General features: G+C 40.7%; 1 protein-coding gene across 1 annotated transcript in view; it reads left to right on the forward strand.

The window, feature by feature from the left end:
• LOC132059672 (membralin-like protein At1g60995) overlaps positions 1 to 16,643 on the forward strand; it is a 41,410-nt gene extending 24,767 nt beyond the window's left edge. Inside the window, exons 12-14 of the mRNA XM_059452372.1 lie at positions 8,995 to 9,086; positions 9,170 to 9,246; positions 15,911 to 16,643. Of these exons, the coding sequence (XP_059308355.1) occupies positions 8,995 to 9,086; positions 9,170 to 9,246; positions 15,911 to 16,354 (613 nt within the window). The 3' untranslated portion in view covers positions 16,355 to 16,643. The remainder of the gene's footprint in view (positions 1 to 8,994; positions 9,087 to 9,169; positions 9,247 to 15,910) is intronic.
• The last annotated feature ends 371 nt before the right edge of the window (positions 16,644 to 17,014 follow it).

Here is a 17,014-nt window from a genome sequence, read left to right on the forward strand (position 1 = left end):
TTCCATCAATGGTCTCTGCTCTTGGATAATTTCCGAGCTACTGACTTGAGCCAAGATCTGATCTTTTCTCCCTCCCGTTACTTATCTTCTCCCTGCTCCATTCTTTAAGTTTTCCCTTTAGTAACCTTAATTGGATGCAAGTTTGAAGTCTGGTCTGCATGTCACATTGAAAGAAACCCATCAGCCCTGCACTTTACTTTTAAACCCCTCCATGTTGAGCCACCAATTTTCAAATTTAAGGTAACTCTTCTTAAAAGTCCAGTCTCCGCATGTTAGCATAATGGGATTGTGATCAGACCCAGTTATGGTAGCACAATTTGGTTAATATGTGAGAAACTCTCATCCCAAAGAGCAGAGTATAAAATTCTGTCTATCCTGGAAGCACATCTGTGTCTTTCCCCCCTTCTTCAAGTATAAGATCCCCCAAATAAACGAGGATCTAACAGCTCCAGGTCATTGATAAAAGCAGAAGATTCAGCCATAGCTTCAGTAATCCTGTTGCAGTCAGTTTTCTCGGAAGGAAATCTAGTGACGTTGAAGTCACCCACATACTACCCCAAGACCCTTACACTGACAACCCCTGATTGCTGATAATTCCCACCACAACTCCTGTCACGACCCAACCCGCCATAACTGGCACCCACGCTAACTCTTAGTGGGCGAACCAATACGCCTAACCATCTACTCATTCAAGTCCATTTTTATTTAACCAATTCATAACAGTTAAGCACAAGAATAATCAATAAATAGTCATGCCATAAAATAATAACGTAAATGCGGAAGTCCTAACTATTACAACCCCCCAATCCGAAAGTCACCGTACAAGGACTGCAATCCAAAACATGTCTAAGGAATGTATAACTTTCGAAATAAATAACCATTAATGTATGGAATGGAAATAGACATTAGATAAAGAAGATCTTCGGGCGGCACAGCATGGATAGAAGCTCACCTCAATGCAGCAAGAAATGGCCTCGACGCTAAATGTGAGGTCGGGTAGCGATCTACGGATCCACGATCGCACTCGAAAAATGCAACAAGGTAGTATCGGTACAACAACATGTCTGCGGTGAGATCATGAGGCCGATTAAGATTAGTATCATGCACGAATCATAAAATCAATAAGATAGACAGACTAGTCAACAACACATAATCAAATAGCCCAACAACAAGTCAACCAATGATATTAACAATCAAGTCATCCAATGATATTAACAATCAAGTCATCCAATGATATCAAAATTCAAGTCAACGGAAGCAAACAACGGAAATAAGTCTACCAACAACATTCTCGATACTCGGTCACTAATCACTCGTGTACACACGTAATGCTGGTGTCATGTGATTGCCCAATAGTCATGCGACCCGTGTGTCCGTGTACCACTCGTTCCGGAACAAACCTCGGACCACGAGCCTATAAACTAGGTCACATCCTCACCCCCGGTCAAATGAGCCTTTCTATATATATATATATATATATATATATATTCAATAATCGATTAACAATTTGTATCTCAATTTCATCAAGAAGATCATATTAACTTTTCACCACAATTATCATCAGACGGTAGGTCACAACACAGCAAATAGTGGCACTAAGCCCACATAATCACCCAATCAATAGCATATAGGAATTCAACCACACACATTATGTACGAAGACTAGACATGCTTTCTCTATCAATTTCATCACACATACAATCTAATCCAAAGTCCTTTCTCGATGAGGCTGAACTTTACCTCCCTGCAGGGAACAATGCAAATTATACGTATAGCCTTCCCCTTCCGTAATGCCTGGGAACGCTCAAAGTCTAGCAATTAAGATGCTAAATAAGTCACAATCACTCTAGCCAACAATATCAATTCAATGAACACCGTTCCACCTTACCCCTTTTCTAGTGGGCGAATGATTACTAGGTGCAAATCATCCTAACATTGATTTTAGCAACCACAAATTATCAATTTATAAGGTTATTCAATCACGTTATCTCTTACAAGCAGTTTCTATGGTCAAGCTATCATTTTTATGAAACCCTAAGTCTCAATTCACTTAGTTCATGTCTCTAATGATTCAATTCTTGATTAGAAAGTGATAACCCGAGCGGATAAGGAAGTCCTTTATTTTCATTGTTGAAATAGGCGGGGCCTTTAGTATGTGGAAAAAAAGGGGTTAAACAGGGATCATGCAATAGTCGAATGCTTTCATTCCTTCCCATCGCTTTGTTTTGATTGACATCAAGCGAGACCCCACAACAACAATCATAACCCACCAACTATTGAGAGTCTATTAAGTTCTAGGGTTACTATTCCCAATTCACCATTGTAGACCCATTAGAAGGATGATAATCTTAGAGATAAACGCGTAATGAAAGGAATGGTTGAAACTTACCTGCGAAAATATTCTTGCCCCAGCTTAGAATTTCGCCACACTGTGTGCTCCTTGGAAGCTGTTTTAGAGTTTTATGAATAAAGAATTCGAACTAAGTGTTTAAAACCGGCTACTATCCCCGTCGGCCCGGCGGCGGTCGGGAACCGTCACGGCCCGGTCTCGTATAGCGGAGCAGAAGTGCTTGTTGTGGTGGACATACCCAAAAGTCATCCTTCGTTGTGGCTGGCATGGTTCCATACATAGCGCCACCGCTACAGCGGTCCAGTGCCCGCCATAGTGGACACACCCAAACTCGTCTGACCGCGGCGGCGAGAGGACCGCCGCTATAGCGGTCCAGCTGCAGCGGTACTTCGCCGCTACAACGGTCCCACTGAGGCAGTAAGCTCGCTAATTCTCACAGTTTTTCACTCTACCACCCAACACTTCATCCGAGGCCTCACACACTATTAAAAACATGCACATTAATGTAAAAACGCCATACGGACTCTCCCATGGCCTCGGAATCCCCAACGGAGGTCTAATTCCCTACGTCACTCTCCAATGGACTCAATAACATCAAACAATAATCACAAAAAGCCAAGTTTTCAATTCTTAGACTTCTACATTTGAGTTTCTATTAGCTCGTTCTACCATTGGAAGGGTTCTACTTGGTAGGTGATCCTAGATTTTCCATAATGACCGGGAGGGTCGTTACAACTCCCTTCTTTCGCTTAGACCACAGTCAGCATAGACAGCAGTGAGGTACCAATTCGGATCCTGGTTGATCCAAGAGAATTTGCAGGTAAGCATTTGATCCGCACTCTCCACATATTCCCCATTCCAAACTCTCTTGTCCCATAATACAACAATTCCCCACTTCTCCTTATAGCATCAATCCAAGCTCCCTCTACCCATCTATTTCTCCATAACTGGTGAAAATAGCTTCCCACTGACCCCCGAATTTTGTCTCCACTAATACATAAATGTCTGCCCCCCATTGCTGCACCATGGATCTTACTAATCTCCTTTTACTATCCATGTTCTGCCTTCTTACATTCTTGGACAAAATTTTCACCTTCATGGTTTCATAGTGATTGTGTTCCTCCCCCTGTTTCTAGATTCACTTCTTGGCTCCCCATCCTTGAATTTTATATCGAAAATCAGATTCTTTACTTCCTTTGGTACCTGATATTTGTCACTTTTAGACTTTGTTAACAGGGCAATCTTCTTTTGATCCAACTTCATAAATAAAGCATAGGCTTCTTTTTCGCAGCCCTCAAAAGAAGCTCCAGATTCCTGGCTCAACTTGATAATATTACAGTGCACCCAAAGGGTCGCATGCCTCAGTTGTGAGAACCCACCCCCCCCCCCCCCCCCCCCCCCAAAAAAAAAAACAAAACCCCCAAAAAAAAAAACCCCACTCACACTCCACAACTACATCTCTTCAATCCCCTTGCCAGTGAGAAAAGTCTTGAAAAGACCCATGCATGTTGCTTACAGGACCTCAATATTGGTTGGCTCTTCCTGTTGGTAATTTGCTGCTACAGTCAGCAACACACTCCATTGCCAAGCAGTTTTCCACTTCTCCCTTACAATAATAAGGCATCGGACGAGGCCTTTGTGCCTGAGTCCTTGTTTACATTCTCAACAAAAGGCTCCCGAAGGAATTTCTTTTTTGGGCTTATTTTGGTCCAAATATGAAAGGCCCGAGGTCCTTTTGTTTTCCTTTAAAAAGTGAGGCCCAAGGCCTGGATTTAAAGAGACTGATGGATCCAGCTCATTTAAATGCACGCACGTGACCACGTGTTATGATACCCCTTCCCTATCACCTCTATAGGTGCCCTTGGAGCCTGTAACACAGACCTGCTCCTCTTCCATTCCTATGTCACGTCTCCCTCCACCAAACATCATAGGTTTAGACAGGACCTCACCTCAAACCCCCCTCCCCTCTAGCTTCTGGTAAGTCACCGGAGCTCCCATCCATATTGACAACGAGAAGATAAGATCTCCATCGGTGATATCGATCTTGGCCGAAATCTTTTCCACTAGGCCTTTGACACGAACACGAGCCTATCTGGGATGATTTTGAGCTCAGTTTCCTCCTCCGTCTCTAGCCACCCACCACACTGTCACGACCCGTCTAGGGGCCGTGACGAGTACCCGATACTTGTACCGAGCACCCCTTTTACCTACCGTCTTCCCCCGTACCTCTTAGCAAGTCGTGCAAACGTTGCCGTATTTTTTTTCAAGCTGAACATTAACATCGGCGGCGCCATTATGAACATAAACTAGCTAGCTTTTGTTATCGTTTCATACAACGGCATTAAGATGCCAAAATATCACATATTTAACCGTACATAATCGATCGAACATATCCGTCTACGAGCCTCTAGACATAATACACTTATACATAAAAAGGGCGAAATCCACGTGGGTGCCCTAAAATATATACAAAAGAGTACCACGTAAATTAGGCTCCTAACAACCGGAGCGCCGTCGTGGGTGTACGGCCGGTGAGCTCTAACGATCAAGTCCGCCTGTCACGACTGCGCGGCATGAAACGCAGCGTCCGCGAAGCGGACGTCGGTACGATAATGTACCGAGTATGTAAGGCATAAATCATAGCATGATAACAAAGAACGGAATAAGAAATAAGTAATCTAAAGAAACAATACTAAAGATGCACATAAAAAACATGTCAGAAATGTCACTGGTAGATAATCATGCATGCTTACCTTTATCTTTACATACATACATACATACTTCACCACATTGCATAAGGCATCATAGCCCGTCCGAGTCACATAATATCGTTAGCCCGCGGTCCGGCCTCCCGCGTCCGGGTAATTGTCCTCGTGCCGCCCACTGGCGTCGTGCCCGGCCCCCAGACCGCATATACATCGGCACCCGCGCGGGGCCGGACACGGCCCTATCTAGGCGCTGTATAATCATCAACGGGCGCCGCCGTAGCGGTGACACGCCCGCCGTATAGGCACGGTATAACCGCCTTAACTTAAGTACGCATAAGAGCCTGTAAAAAAGCTATAACTTTATCGGGAGCGACGTAAGGTCGGAAACCTCCGATTACACTATGGCACAATCGTGGTCGCTTGCCTCACCTTGAAGAACGAGTATGATAAGGTGGAAACTATCAACAAGGAATAGTGTTGAAGGAAACATAGGGTGGAATTATGGATGTCACAAAAGTTAATTTAATACTTTCACATTCATACGGTTCTTAGCTTAGGATTCTCAAATATGGAACCATTTATGTCTTACTTATCGTAGACATATTCTCTTTCCTTAGCATCATCGTTATCATGGTCATCATAGACATATTTCTATTAAGACAGCTTCACAACTTGTCGTTTGATAATCGAAACAAGGATCACGAAGTTTCCTTTGACTCTACTCCAAAATGAGTCAACCTGAGCAATAGGGAAAATCCGAATATTGGGCCTACCTCGGGTCAAATGAGGCGGCATACACAATTTACGTATAGTACGTGTCATGACATTACTTATGAGAGCTTTAGGGTAAACGGGTCCTATTTATGCAAGTTCTAGAGGTTTGGGAGGCTTTTTCCAACATTACCGCACGATTCTAGTTCAATTTACCTAATGAATAGTAACTATTTTCACTCGCGGGTTTCTAGAGTTAGGAAAGTCCCGAGGCGCGAAATCCGACCTATATGTCTAAGACATGCCAAGAAAGGAAGAAACCTTACATACCTTTTTCGTCTCTTTGCACGGCTCCAAATCTCCGTCCGAATCTCGCTAAAATCTACAAATTGGTCAAGTTTACCAATTGTCAATTCAAGAATCTACAAGTTAAGATTCAAAGTGGCATGCGTCTACCGAAATTTCTAAAAGACTTCCCCCGCCAATATACCATCCCACCAAGTTCAACTTGGCGAATTCATCGACAACAACAATCCGGAATTCAACCCTACCAAACTAACAACACAATAACCAACAATTACATTACAATTTCAACAAAACACATCATAACACCATTAACCTTCTTTCCAATATAATACTTCAACTCATTCAACACTTCCAAATCGATGCAAAATTATATCATTTTACTTCCATTTACATTGCAAAGATCACCACAACACAACTAACATATTAAACAACATTAATTCATTTCCATTCCAACATCAACATAGCCCACGGCCATGGCATGTATTTTCGATTCCAACCAAATTCTTTCAACTTCCATGGCCATTGTAATTTCTATCACAACCACAACTAAAACACCACATAAGATTCAACACACTTTACATATATACAAGCACACCCATTACCACCTTCAAGCATACACACTTGACATGCAAAACTTCCATATTTTCATGAATTTTCATAGTTTCTACACTTCACAACAACAACCAACACAATACAACACACACAACACATACACACACACACGGATTGCCTTTGAAGGTCACGACCACACACCTACATATTTCCACCATATGAATTTCATCCATTTTCATACACCTCAACATGTTTACACGTCCACAACATATAAAAGAGAATGAATTCTTACCTTTTGCTTGAATTCTTCACTTAGCTATAATGGAAGACTTTCCAAGATTGTGTTTTCCCTTGGTTCCAATAGCTTACTATGTCAAGAACCCTCCAAGGTGGTTTGGATATGAAGCACACGTTGAGAACTTCCTCTCTTCCTTCTCTCTTTCTTTTTTTTTTCTACGGTTTTTTTCTTTCTTTTTTTTTTTCACAAAGGCCGTATGGCCATATCTCCCTTTCTCCTTCTTTCTTTTTTGTTCTTAGTCTCATGAAATTTCTAGAGGAATTGTGACAATTCATGAAGACTTAGTCTTCTTTTAAGCTTATTCATTAAGCTTTTATGTGGGCTTAAGCCCACACCACTAGGATGATCACTTGGCCCAACCAATTCATTAATTTTAGGCCCAAGCCTTTTTCTCTTGCAACCCATGAAAAATAAATTTTTTCCAAAATTCCAAATTTGCCCCTTAAGCTCTCCCCATATTTTCACGGGTCATTTCGCGAATTTACCTCTTTACCCCTAGCCTTTCTTATTATTTCCACTTCAAGGTTTTCATAAACGACTTTTATGCTTCAACAAAATAAAATATGACCTCGCTTATTATCTTCCCGCAAGTACCTTGAGTTATCCGAACGCACAAAAATGCGGGATATAACACACACCTTCCCCTATCTTCATCAAGATCGAGTTTGTCCAGAGATGCAGGGGTAGGCCTACCACTCGAATCCAGAATAAGCCGTAGTTGGTATGTCTTGGGAAGGCACCCACCGTCGGCGGCCTTCACTGCAGCTTTAACTGTCGGCCTTGTCTCCTCTAATAGTCCATTAGGACATGTCCAGCTGCTGCCCTCGACTGAAATTCAGACAGGAATTTAAAGTCATTCATATCATAGACTTGGACCCCTGAGCACCTTTCCAAGTTTGTTGAGCCCATCTCCTTATATCGTTACGAGTGGGAGAGTCATATTCGCCGGAGAATTTCCTGATCAAACATTGTCCAGGAGATCCTTGTCATCAAGTTGCGAGTGTGTTCTTAGAGAGCCCACCTCAGTCCCTACCACTGGCTCCTTCTGTGTCCACCTGTTCGTGTATAAAGCTTCCTTGTAACTCCCCTCCCCTAATGTCCAGAATTTTTCTGTATCCCGGGTAGTCTTGTTTTCTGTACTGAAAGATCCCTATTAATGAAGCACTCATTTGTGACCAACATTTTCCACCCTTCATTGTATACATCATCTCTGGTAAGATGATTACTGCTATATCCTTCCCCTTGACAGAGATGACTGAAATAGACCTACCATATTGATTGAATTTCTGAGATAGATAAAGACTTGTCGAATAATCTCTGCAACGCCAAGATTTAAAGGTCTTTCCCCTCTTTCCAGACGCTTTCTGGAGTCTTTTTCAGATCCGTAACAGTGCACTTTGCTCAACACCAATCTTCTCATGCAAAGGCGGATCCAGGATTTAAACTCTATGGGTTCAATCTTAAGATTCTTAGCATTTAATCTATTATATTTTCGAAGTAAGGGTTCATATCAATTATTTATTACAGTTTTAATAATTTTTTACACACAAATTTATGCTCCGCGTCGAAAGTTAGGGGTTCAATTGAACCCCTACCTAGAGTGCTAGATACGCCTCTGTTCTCATGTGATGTCTTGCACTTTCAACCCAATCGAACTAAGTCTCCGCCTTAGACCTTGATTCAGTAATATTGTATGACTTACCCCCTAAACAAAAATGTAATATGTTATCCATGAAGTCTGGATTACCTAAAAAGAAAGAAATGGAGATGAGCTCTGATGGAAGAAGTCCACCGGAGAGAGGAGGTGCTGAAGCCCCGAAGGGACCTCAGTTAGGTGTCTTGGGAAGCAATTTCTAATACTTGTTCCCTACTGTTCATACTTTTCCCCTAGCCGGTATTAACTTGTAATAAATTCATTTTTCATTGGGCTCATGCGCGTCCCATCACAATTACGAGTACAACAATTATTTTGCTATCTTAAAGAGGTGTAGTTAAAAATAATGATTTATTCTGAAGAATTCTATTTCTCATGTACCATTCTTTCTCTAAAATGTTGGTTATTTCTTGCAGTGTACGCACACCAATATCAATGAAGTACTTTCCACGCTTCTTTTTGCTTTACTTTCTGGTTTTCCACATCTACTTCTTTTCATATAGCTATGGTATGTCCAAATTACTTGAGGTTTCTTGAGGTTCAGATTTTGCTTACTCTTCCTTATCTGACAACATGGTCTTATCTTCTCAGGTTTTTCTTATCTGGCACTCTCGACAACAGCTGCATTTATGCAACACCTTATTTTATATTTTTGGAACCGTTTTGAGGTAGGATGCAAATTTTGATACTTTTAGTAGTTAGAGAGTCTCTTTGTTTTAGCAGATATGTGAAATTAAACTAGTTTAGACACTAGCAAACCTTATGATTACTTTATATCTGCTTGGTGGGTGTGAATATCTCCTGTATTTTTCTGTTACTTTCAACAGTACAGTTCATCTGAAGTTACCTGCGATAGAATTGAATGCTTGAGGTTGTGTATTATACTCCTTTGATCCTGTACAGTCATGTCCATGTGTTGCAGGTGCTAGAAAACAGAGTGAGAAAAAAAAAAAGACTGATTTCTTAAACGTTTTGAGCGCACTTTGTTGTTCTTACTTCTCCCCGTGGAGATAAAACGTCAAATCAAAATTTATGTCCTTAGGAATGAATTCCCCTGACAGAAACGCAAGAGGGATAACTAATTGAAGTAAGATGATTACCCTACTGTTCCTCTCGACTTAAACACATAATAACTGTCTGACAGTGTGCTCATATTGCCTACGATCTTCAGATTGATAATGATAACCTCATGCTTGAATGTATTTGCTTTGAGGATTCCATGCTTGATCCATATTTTTCTGCCTAGATGGCTGTCCTAGCAAATCTAACACTCCTTGAACTAGGTTTACTACTGATTGATGCTGGACGGTCTTTTCTTAAACTTGATCTCTGTTCGAATTCCTGGCTTTATTTTAAATTAGATGGGAGTTTATCTATGTCTATATATTTAAGAACTCAAGATTGTCGATCAGACGCATGGGCTTGAGTAGGGGAGCTTTACTCTGGCTTTGTAAAAGGCTAAAGGAAGCATCAGAGAATAGGGGGAAATCTTTCAAATCATGGAGATGTCGGGATTTCTCGACAAATATTTATTGTGCTCAGAAGTTCAATAAATATGGACGATTCATATCAGTTATTTCTGTTAAGGGGCAGAGTAGATCAGTGGTTATTATCCTAGAAAATGCATTCAATGAGGGGTGGGGGAGTTTGGTAACAAAAGTGGAAAAATTCATTAACAGGAATGCAGAGACAAAAGGTGTACTTATTACAACAGGGGAGGCAAATCTCAATACAATCATTGGCAAGGGGAATTGCAAGGAAGCTTTACATAACAATAAATGGAGCCAAAAAGAACTGGTAGTAGTTAAGGAGGACTTGAAACTGAAGACTTCATCAGACATTGATGATAATAACCTCTTGCGCAGATGTCTTGTCGGCAGGTTCTGTGGAGGGGAAGATGCTCCAGTTCGCAACGATGTTCGTAGATGGGCCCAACAGACGTGGAAGGGGGCACAGAATATACAGGTTTATGACATGGACGGGTATCTCTTTCTCTTCGAATTTCAGACTAGGTAGGCTGCTGAACATGTTATTATGGGGGAGTGGAAGAGACGAGGTTCGATTTTGAAGCTTGACTGGTGGTCACCAACAAAAGGAGCCTTCCCAGATGAAATGAGGTTCGATTGGTTTTGGATTAGGGTACTAGGGCTCCCATTACAGCTATGGAATAAGGAGGTGATGAAGAAAATTGGAGATGAATGTGGGGGGTGGTTAGAAAATGAAGAGGAGACTGAAATTAAAAATCACTTGAGATGGGCAAGAATTAAAGTTAAAGGGCCAAAGGAGAAGATTCCGACAAAGATAGAGATAGAGGACGACGGATTGATATATTCTCTTCCGGTGTGGTGCGAGGCGCCGGCAACGTACAGATTGGCGAAGGGGGAGGATAACGTCCTTCGAGGTGACAACGAGGATGAAGCTGTTGAGATAGAGATCAGAGATGAGCCTGCAAAAGACAGAGACTCTCCATCCTTAAGAGGAAAGGGGAAAGAACTGGAAAAGAACTGGAAAAAACATCGGATATCGATGTTAACATAGAAAGGGTAATAAGGATGACCAGCAGTCACATGGCAAGTGGAAGTGGGGCCAAAGACTTTAATTTGAATCTAAATGAAAGTGGGGTCAAAGATTTTAATGTGAATCTGAATGAAAGTGGGGCCACAGATTTCAATTTGAATCCGAATGTAAGTGGGGTCAAAGTATTTAATGTGAATGTACATACGGGGTCAAAGTATTCTTCAATGTGAATCTGAATGAAACCGTGCTACCAAGCCTTATCTTATATTGCTAACTTTGACTCTAAAAGAACCATCGACAGTGGGGCCATAGACAATTTGAAACACAAACTTTGATTTGGGCCTGAATGAGCAACTTTCTTCACAGGCCCAGGACTCTCAACAAGTTGGCCTTTCAATTAAGCCCAAGCAGACTATTTTTACAGAGCTTTTTTCAGAATTCATTAATGTGGACTGGGGAGAAACTTATCAGCCTTTTAAACATTCGATTTTAGATGGGATACTGGAAAAAAACATGCGAATGGCTTTTGAGTCTCAAAACTCATGGAATCAAAGCATCCAGGAGATTCAAAAAGAAAATTTGGTGCAAGGGGAAGATCCTCTATCAATTGAGGTGGAGGTAGCTGATAGGGATACGAACAGAGAAGAATATTCTTTTCTGGAAATCTACGACAATCAATTGGTGTCTTTCAATGACCCAGTTCCCTTGAGCATCGAAGAGAATCTATCAGAGGAGATGATTGAGACAAGGGCCACTATATGGGTACATCTCAATGTGATCAAACTAGGCCATGCCTTTGGAGCATCTATTATTACGGGGTGCGAGAAGGAAGCATATGCTTTGTGTATGAAGCTAGACCAAAAGAGGTACATGGAGAGACAAGCAGGAAAGGACAAAGCTTCAAACAACAGCAAAAACACAGTTCCAAAAGAACTCAAAAATCTTATTTTTGATATGAAATTCAAGGATGGGGAACCTAGAGTTAGAGGGAGGAAATTAGCTATCACACATTGATGAGGATACAAATTGTATCCTGAAATGTAAGGGGGCTTAATGAGAATAGCAAAAGGGGATTAGTCAGAGATATGATTAATCAATGGGGTGCAGATGTGTATATATTGGTAGAAACTAAGTTGAGGGGAAACATAAATTGCCTTATCCATAGTATTTGGGATAATAGATGGGTAGGGGAGGTGTATATGGAGGCTGTAGGTAGGAGTGGAGGGATAATAATTCTTTGGGATAAGAGGGTTTGGGAAGGGGAGTTGGTTGAATGTGGCAACCAAAGCATAACATGTAAAATGTTTGATCAAAATTTTGATTTCACCTGGTTTTTGACAGGAGTATATGCCGATTGTAAAAAAGTTGAAAGAAAGGGAATTGTGGTGGGAATTGTATGCAATGAAGGGAAGGTGTGAAGGGCCTTGGGTGGTGGGGATGATTTTAATGTCATCAGGTATCCCAATGAGAGAGCAAACTGTTTCAGAATCAATGGAGCAATGTCAGAGTTCTCTGAATGCATTGAAGAATTGGAGCTTGTGGATCCTCCTTTATTTAGAGGATCTTATATATGGAGGAGAGGAGAAAATCATAGAAGCGCCTCAAGAATTGATAGATTTCTTCATTCATCAACCTGGGAGGAACAGTTTACCCTTTTAAAACAAACAGTTTTGCCAAAGATAGGATCTGATCATAATCCTATCATGTTATCATGTGGAGAGATGAACTTCAAAAAGTCCTACTTCAAATTTGAAAGCTGGTGGATGGGAGTAGAGGGCTTTAAAGAGAAAGTGAAACTTTGGTGGGGCTCTTTCAATGTCAATGGGAGACCTGGCTTTGTTGTGGCTGAAAAATTAAAAGTGCTAAAAGCAAAGCTGAAGGATTGGAGCAAAGATAACAGGGGCAATTGGAAGCAGAGAAAGAAAACATTCTCAATCAACTGGCCAATTGGGAGACAGTTCAAGAACAAAGAGTTCTCACAGATGATGAGTTAATCCAGAAATCAAATTTAGCCTTGGAATTTGAGGAAGTAGCCAGAAATGAGGAGATAACATGGAAGCAGAGGTCCAGGATACAGTGGTTGAAACAAGGAGACAAGAACACTAAATACTTCCATAGGATTGCTACAGCTCATAAAAGGGTTAATTCCATCGATTGCCTAAATGTGGGGGGGAATGAGGTGACAGACTCAGAGGATATTAAAGAAGCTATCCAAAACTTCTACATGAATCTTTACAAGGAAACAGAAGACTGGAGGCCAGAATTGGTGTTACATGAAGCCAATGGGATTTCTGTGGAGGAGCAAGAGTGGTTGCAAAGGCAATTTGAAGAGGCAGAGATTTTGGAGAGCATTAAAATGTGTGCTATGGAGAAGGCTCCTGGGCCTGATGGATTTCCTATGTCATTTTATTTAGCTTTCTGGGAGACCTTAAAAGTTGATATACAGAAAACTATCCAGTATTTTCATGATAATCAGAAGTTTGAGAGGAGTTTCAATGCAACATTCATAGCATTGATTCCTAAAAAAGCAGTGCCTCAGAGTTGAAAGACTTTAGACCTATAAGTCTCATTGGTGGTATTTACAAGATTATTGCAAAATTACTGGTTGAAAGACTAAAGAAGGTAGTTAACAGTTTGGTGAACAAGCATCAGATGGCATTTATAAAAGGGAGACAAATCATGGATGCTGCACTTATTGCTGGTGAATGTGTGGACTCCAGATTTAAAGGTGGAGAACCAGGGGTCATGTGTAAACTGGACATAGAAAAAGCTTATGACCATGTCAATTGGAAATTCTTGCTCAACATTCTGAGACAAATGGGCTTTGGTGAGAAATGGTTGAAATGGATAGATTTTTGCATAAAAACTGTCAGATTCTCTGTTCTTGTGAATGGAGAACCTGTTGGTTTTTTTCCTTCCGAAAGGGGACTCAGACAGGGTGATCCATTGTCTCCTTTTCTATTTATACTAGCAATAGAGGGTTTTGATAGCATGATAAGGATAGCTATACAGAACAGGTGGATCAAAGGCTTTGAATTAGGTAATAACAGGGGGCAGATGAAGGAAATATGTCATTTGCAGTATGCAGATGACACAGTGATCTTCTGTGAGCCTAAGGTTGAGCAGATTGGTTACATTAGAATGATTTTGACAATTTTTGAGGCCTGTTCTGGATTGAAAGTCAATTGGGGGAAAACAAGTTTGTTTCCAATAAAGGAGGTGCCAAACATACAAAATCTTGCTCACATTTTAGGTTGTAAAGTGGAGAACTTGCCAACAACTTACCTTGGCATGCCTCTAGGAAGCAAACACAAAGCAGGGGAAATCTGGGATGGTATAGTGGAGAAAACAGAAAAAAACTGGTTAGGTGGAAGGCTCAATATTTATCTCTGGGAGGAAGGTTGACTCTTATGAACTCTGTCCTAGATTCTTTGCCTACTTATGTTATGTCCTTGTTCCCTTTACCTTTCAATATACAGAAAATACTGAATAGACTCAGAAGGGAGTTCTTGTGGCATGGGAATAGAGAGGGCAAAGGTTACAACTTGGTGAAATGGCAGATAGCAATGCAGGGGAAAGAGATGGGTGGTTTGGGCATCAGAAACTTGAGATCACAAAACAATAGCTTGTTGATGAAATGGCTATGGAGGTACAATAGTGAGGAAAATGCACTGTGGAAGGAGGTTATTAAATGCAAATTTGGGGAACTCAATCCATGGTGTACTAATGTGAGTAATGGTACTTATGGTGTTGGAGTCTGGAAAACAATAAGAGCTCTTTGGCCAAACCTGGAAAGGAACTTGCAGATGAAAGTAGGAGATGGGAAAAAAGCAAAGTTCTGGAAAGATGCTTGGAATGAACAAGTCCCTCTTATGGAAGTTTATCCAGATCTATTCATTTTAAGTGACAACCCGGGGGTCACTATACATGAAGTTTGGAGTGCTAACTTTTAGAAGATTTTTGAATGACTGGGAGGTGGAAAGGGTGGTTAGTCTGTTGAATAGAATTGGGAATTTTCATGGCACTACCTCTGATCCAGACACTTTGAGATGGAGACACAATATTGATGGGCAATTCGCTGTAAACAGGGTTTACAAAAAGGAGGATATGGTGCAGAATGGGGAGCAGCCAAAATTTTGGATCAAAATATGGAAGTGTCCAGTCCCAACCAAGGTGCAATGTTTCACTTGGCTGGTGGCAAAGACAGCTTGTTTAACACATGAAGTATTGAGGAGAAAGGGACGCATCATAGTTTCCGGATGTTATCTTTGCAATGAAACAAATGAAACCAACAAACATCTTTTTCTTCACTGCAAATTCACAGCACAGCTTTGGTCTTTGTTCTTCAACCTAACAGAGACTAACTGGACTATGCCTGAGCATGCTGCAGATTTACTAACTTGTTGGATGAGAAGAGGAGGCAGCAAGAGCCAGAAAAAATGGCGGAGGATGATCCCTCATTGTATTTGGTGGACTATTTGGAAAGAAAGAAATGAAAGGTGTTTTGAAGATAGATCCAATTCCATTCAGAAAGTCAAATGGAATTGTATAGTATCTTTCTACTTTTGGTGTAAAGAAATAGGATTAGAAGATATAGATCAGTTTGTAGATTTATTAAGATCAATGTAAGTATTTCTTTTACTCTTTCTGTCTTCAGTTTAAATCTTTTTGATGGTCTCCAGCATATCCTAAATGCTGAGGAATACAATTTACCAGTTTCAAAAAAAAAAAAAAAAAAAAAAAAAAAAAAAAAGAAGGAAAATAATCTTCTCCTAATATATTTTGGGATCTGTCCCCTGTATGTTTGTTGTTCAGGTTCCAGCTCTGCAGAGATTTATGCAAAGCAGACGCTCACATTTTCAGCAGCATCCTGACTTTCATATCACCTCCTCTACGATTCTCGCATCAACTTTGCACATCACAAGATTAAATGCAAGGAGCCCTGGGGCTCCAACTAATGTTGATATGCCTCCTGGTCCTGGGCCTAGAATTGATCCAGATCGACAAGGGAATGGAAACCAAGATGAGTTTGGTAATCCTGTTCAACTTGGAGGGCAACCTGATACCCGCCAGTCTGAAACTGGAGCTAACCCGGGGTCTATGAATTCACTCAGCTCCTTGTTGCTGTGGATATTAGGGGGTGCTTCTTCTGAAGGTCTAAACTCCTTTCTCTCTATATTTCGAGATGTACGAGACCATGCTCAAGTTTTTGCAGGATCACCTGGTCAAGAAACTCATGCCACCCAAAATCCTGAATAGAATGCTGATGGCAACCTAAGGTGTGTAGTGCACAAGAGAAAAGTGCACTGTGCGGACTCAGGGGAGGAGGCTGTAATTGTATCGACAGACGTGTAGAAATTGTAGAGTATTCGGTAGTTGATGAGTCTCCTAAGGAAAAACTTCTTGTTATTTATTGATTTTTTTTGGTTTACTTAACCTTATGTACATAGGAATTGAAGTAAAATGCGGGAGGGTGAAGAAAACCTTCTTATGGAAAAATTATGTTAAAGCTATTTTATTGTCATCCATCATTATTTTCCTCTTTGAAGTCGTGTAAAGAAGAGTGCGCACCATATTACAGGTTTGACGTTATTGTTCTTGCTATATTGCATGTTATTGTTCTTGCTATATTGCATTTTAGTTATCCTCCCTTCTTAAACTTTGCGTTCATGGTCATTTACTTATTCCTAGGTTCTGCCGTTATTGTCTATTCTTGTTGCTGGAGTGGACTGCAATTCTTTTCATATTTTATTGTTTTAGTTAACCTTGATAGATGACACGTTGCAGTTGTGTTTATACGTGGACTAGTCTTTCTGCGCGTACAGAGTTTACGTGTATTTCTGTTAATTTTTTACAAAATCAAAGTAAAGCAAAGGGAGACATTATAATTTTTTTTTTATAAAAAAATTATTTCTTTTT

The sequence above is a fragment of the Lycium ferocissimum genome, chromosome 6 (assembly GCF_029784015.1).
Source record: "Lycium ferocissimum isolate CSIRO_LF1 chromosome 6, AGI_CSIRO_Lferr_CH_V1, whole genome shotgun sequence".
NCBI lineage: Eukaryota > Viridiplantae > Streptophyta > Magnoliopsida > Solanales > Solanaceae > Lycium > Lycium ferocissimum.